Source organism: Emiliania huxleyi (assembly GCF_000372725.1).
Source record: "Emiliania huxleyi CCMP1516 unplaced genomic scaffold EMIHUscaffold_754, whole genome shotgun sequence".
In the NCBI taxonomy this organism is placed as follows: Eukaryota; Haptophyta; order Isochrysidales; family Noelaerhabdaceae; genus Emiliania; species Emiliania huxleyi.
The window spans coordinates 14,818-19,610 of NW_005196353.1; the positions used below are offsets into that span (position 1 = coordinate 14,818).

At 69.4% G+C, this 4,793-nt stretch overlaps 1 protein-coding gene across 1 annotated transcript; it reads left to right on the forward strand.

Moving 5' to 3' along the window:
- Nucleotides 1-3,826: 3,826 nt before the first annotated feature.
- Nucleotides 3,827-4,718, forward strand: EMIHUDRAFT_249232 (hypothetical protein; the record flags this gene model as incomplete). Its single annotated transcript, XM_005760442.1, has 1 exon — nucleotides 3,827-4,718. A coding segment is annotated over one exon (892 nt), but the record flags the coding sequence as incomplete, so codon positions are not given.
- Nucleotides 4,719-4,793: the final 75 nt, after the last annotated feature.

Sequence of the window (4,793 nt, forward strand, 5' to 3'; positions counted from 1 at the left end):
ACAACCAGAGCCACTTGCTTGGAGAGGCGCACGCGAGGCAGCCGCCCGGCAGAGAGGCGGCCGCCGGCCGCGTCCTCGCGCCGCTCGGCGACGGCACCGCCGCCGCCCGGAGGGGCGACGGCGGCGCGCCGGACGAGCGGTCGCCAAAGATGCGCGCGCGTTCGGTGAGCGAGCACTTTCGCTCGCCGTCTGTGACTGGCTCATCAGGGAGTGAACACCCCGCTGATGGTGAGTAGGTGAGCGAGCAGTTCCGCGCCTCGCTCGCCGACCTGATGGCGCGGCTCGACTCCGGCTCGCGGCGGTACGTCCGCTGCGTCAAGTCCAACCGCCAGAAGGAGGCGTGGCGGTTCGACCCGGCGGCGGTGCGCGAGCAGCTCTCCGCCCTCGGCATCCTCGCCGCCGCCACCGTCCGGCAGCAGGGCTATCCGTACCGGTGCACGCACGCCGCCTTCGTGCGTCGGTACGGCGGCCTCCTCCCGCGCCCCGACCGCGCGCAGCTCGGCGCCGCCGACGCCTGCGCCCGCGTCTGCGCGCTCCTCGCGCCGGCGGCAGCGGCCCGGGACGGCGGCGAGGGGGAGGGCGCCCTTGGTGCGGCTGGAGCGGCAGAGTGGCAGTGCGGCCGCACCCGCACCTTTTACCGCGACGCGCTCCACCGCCGCCTCGAGGCCTGGCTCACACTCCGCTGCGCCGCCGCTGCGAACACGCTCGCGCGGGGCGCCCGCGCGGCGGCGGCGAGGGCTGCGGCGAGGGCTGCGGCGGCCGTCTCGTGCCAGGCTGCACTCCGTGGCGCGCTCGCCCGCGTCCGGCTCCGGGAGGCGGTGGTGCTCGCCTTCGCCACCGCCTCGGCCGAGCGGTGCGCCTTTGCGCGCTGGAGGCGCTGCCTGCGCCGGAGGGACGAGCGCGAGCGCGCGAGGGCGGAGCCGCCGCACAAGAAGCAGTGCCGCGGCGAGCCGTCCCCGTCGAGAGTGGCGACTCTCGCCGCCTCGGGCGCCCTCCCGACTGGCGCCACCGGAGGAGGAGGCGGAGGGGGTGGCGGCGGAGCTTCCCCCACGGCGGAGGCGCTCTCCCGCCTCAGCTTCGTCACTGCTGCCGAGTCACCGACCGACTTGGGCATCGAGGCTGCGAGGGCGGCGGGAGCGGCGCGCCGCCGCGACGCAGCGCCGCGAGTCGCGCGGTCCGTGTCGGACCTCTCCCCCCCGCCGGCCATCCTGGTGGGCAGCGAGACGAGTGTCGCCGCGGCGGCGCGCCTCATGACAGAGAGGCGCGTCGAGGCGGTCCTTGTGACCTCCTCCGACGGGAGCTTGGCCGGCATCGTCACCGCCACCGACCTCGCGCGGAAGGCGGTGGCTGGCGACGGCGCGCCTCCGCCAGAGGTGCTGACTGTCGCAGAGGTGATGACGCCGGCGCCGCGCGCCGTCGACCGCGCTTGCTCCGCCGTCGACGCGCTCTCAACCCTAACTCAGAATCGCTTCCGCCACCTCGTCGTGCTCGCAGAGGCGAGCGCTCCCCTCGCCCTCCTCGACGTCACCCGCTGCCTCTTCGACGCCATTGAGCTGCTCGAGTGCGCGAGGGCGGAGGACAGCGCCATCATTCGTGCCCTCGACCCGGCCGCGCGCGGCAGCGGCGACTCTCTGCTCGGGCCCGCGCTGCGGTCGGTCCTCACGCCGACACTCGGCGGCCTCGTCGATAAGGCGCAGCCTCCGCCGCTCGTGCCGCCCGACGCGACCGCCCGCCACGCCGCTAGCTTGCTCTCGGCGGCGGCGACCGCGGTGCTCGTGGCGGACGCCGGCGGCGAGGTCCTCGGCCTCGTCACCCCGCGCTCGCTCCTGCGCACGTTGGCCGGCGAGGTTGGCCTCGACGGCGCCACGGCACGCGACTGCATGCTGCCGCCGCCGCCGACGCCTCCGGCGAACGCCTCGGTGCTGACGGTGCTTTCGGTGCTGCAAGATGAGCGCGCGAGCCACGCGCTCGTTGTCGGCAGCGGCGCCGAAGCGGTCGGCGGGGCGGCGGGCGGCGGGGCGCCCCTCGCGCTGCTCGACGTTCTCCAGCTCGTCTGCGCGTCGCTCTCGCACGTGTGCGCCTCCTCGGACCGCGCGCACTTGCGCTCCTTCTGGGCAGCCGCCCTCTCGGCACAGCGGCAGTCGGAGCAGCCGGTGCACCCGCCGCCGCGCGGCCTCGAGGACGCGAGGGGTCTCGAGGTCTCGGGGTCGGGCCTTGCGGTGGGAGGCGTGCCGCTCTCACCAGAGGCGCCGGCTCGGGCAAGGCACCGTCTCGCACGTCGCGAGGCGCTGTTCACCGAATCAAGCGCGTGAGTAGGTGCGGCCGGAGGACTCCGTCTCTGCGGCGGGCAGCCCTGCCCCGGCCCCGCCGCCGCCCGTGCCGCCGCGCGGCCGCTTCACCTTCAAGGTCCGCACGGGCGACGACGGGGACAGCGCCGTGCAGCGAGTGCCGCACAGCGGCGGCGGTTGGGCGCAGCTGCGGAGGCGGGTGCAGCGGCTACTCGCCGAGGGGTCGCCAGCCATCCGCGCGCTGGTCTATGTTGACGAGGACGGCGACCAGGCGTGCTCTCACTTCCCCCCAACACTCGCCGAGCCTTGGCCGAGATCTAGTCGAGACTTCTAGCCGAGATCAGCAGGCGCTTCGCCGCTCGGGACGCCTCGCGCGTTCACGCCGCACCGCCCGCGCACAGGCGCTCATCCATTGCGACGAGTCGCTCGCCGAAGCAATCAGCACCACGATCTCCGCGGGGAAGAGCCGCCTCACGGTCACCGTCCGCAGCGCCGCTCCGGCCAAGGCTGCCGCCAAGCAGCCCGCCACCCCCGAGGCGCAGCCGCCCGCCGCCGCTTTTCTTGGCGGCGTCATCGCGGCGAGCAGCCTAGCGGCGACGATCGGCCTCGTGGCGGTCAAGGCCGCTTCGGCCGCGAGGCGGTAGAGCCGGGGGCGCGTGCTGCGGCATTGACCATTGTGTGCGCGCAGCGCCGCCGTTTCAGCAGTGTGGAGCTCCAGAGCGCCGCAGGATCATCGCATCACCTGAGAGAGTAAATAAATTTTCAGCGTGCCCCGGTCCATATCTCGTGAAGGTAATGGAAATCTGTAATCTCTCTGCGCGCAAAGACCAAGAGAACAGGAGACTCCGCTACGGGGGGTGTGGAGGGTGAGTTGACCAGGGGGGTTGTGCGCCGGGCCCTCCTGCTCGGCTCTCCAGCCCGCAGCCGGTAGACAAGTCTTGTCATCAACAGAGTAGATGGATCTGACCTCGCGCCCGACACCGCGTAGGATCAGCACACGCGTGTAATGTGCACAGATTCGAGTTTCGATCACACTCTCTGCACTCTGGCGAGACACACCGCACAGGTCTCAGAAGAGCACAGGCCACCGACAGCTAGGGAGCTGGAGACCGAGTCCGAGACGACACCTCCACGCTCCACTTGTTGAAACACACTGAATCCCACAGGAATCCCACTGTGTCTCGTGTCTGTCACTGTATGTACACACTGAGAGGGGAAAGGCTTACGGCTTTACACTACCTTACAGCCCATCCGAGCGAAGGCTCGACAGAGTTCGGGTTGCCTGGGGATGGGGGGAGACTACCCGCGGGCCTAGAAGGCCCGCGCGCAATTCACAGCCTCTTGTCCTCGCTCTGGACGGAGGGGACGGACCAGCGCGACGCCAGCGCCATCCCCCCCCGACGACGCGCGCCGCAACCTTACCGAGCACCATTATTATCTCAACGAATTGCGAGAGCGGCACAGTGCCGCTCCCCCGCTCCGATGCGGGTAAGTACTGGTCTCTCGTCCTCCAGCTCTACAGCTCCTCGCTGGTAGTCATGCTTGGCAACATGCTCGAGTGGCTGGACTTTGGCATCTACGGATACTCGCAGTCGGACATATCGGTCCAGCTTTTTGCCGGGAGCGAAACCGCCAGTTGGGCAACCTTTGGACTGGGCTACGCGTTCCGACCGGTCGGGGCCTTTGTGTTGGGAAAGCTGTCCGATGCGTACTCGCGAAAAAGCAGCTTTCTCGTGGCCATGCTCGGCATGGCCTTTTCGACGGCGTTGATGGCCACAATTCCCGCGGTGTGCGGAGAAGAGGGCGTAACAATCGACTATTGCGTTGGCGCCGTTTGGAAAAGCGCGGTGCCGGCGGTTGCGCTGCGCTGCGTCCAGGGTTTTTCTGCGGGCGCCGCCGCGGGAGGAATCAACGTGATCCAGTCAGAGCTGTGGTCGACCTCTGACCGAAAGGGGGCGCTCGCGCAGTCCGTCGGCGTGAACAACGCCAGTGGAGCCGCCGCTTCCATGCTCTCTGCCGCCATCGTCTTTGGCCTCCGCTCCGTGCTCGGCAGCGAAACCTATGCCGCATGGGGCTGGCGGCTCGCCTTCCTGGCGGTGGTTCCGCCCAGCATGCTGGCGAGCTACCTGATGCACACCTCGGTTCCTGAGTCGAACGAATTTGCCACCAAGGACGATGATGTTGTTGTCCTGAAGCACAATGAGTCCATCAAGAACGACGTCTCGGACGCAGTGGTCAACCCGGCGGCCCCGATGAGGACCACCTCTGTGGGCCCTCGCCTAGGGTCGATTTATGAGAGCTCGCCCAAAGTGCCCATCCCAGCTTCTACTACGATGTCGCGGGACCCGCCTTGGCTTGTAATCGTTGTCTCGATCTACGTTCAGTTTGCCATCGCGGCCTACAACAACCTCAACGTGTACATGGCCTCTCGTTCTGCTGCTTTGGAGCTCTCTATCAAGAGCCCGTCTTCACCGCCTGCTGCTGTGATTAGGTCTCGTACGCCAA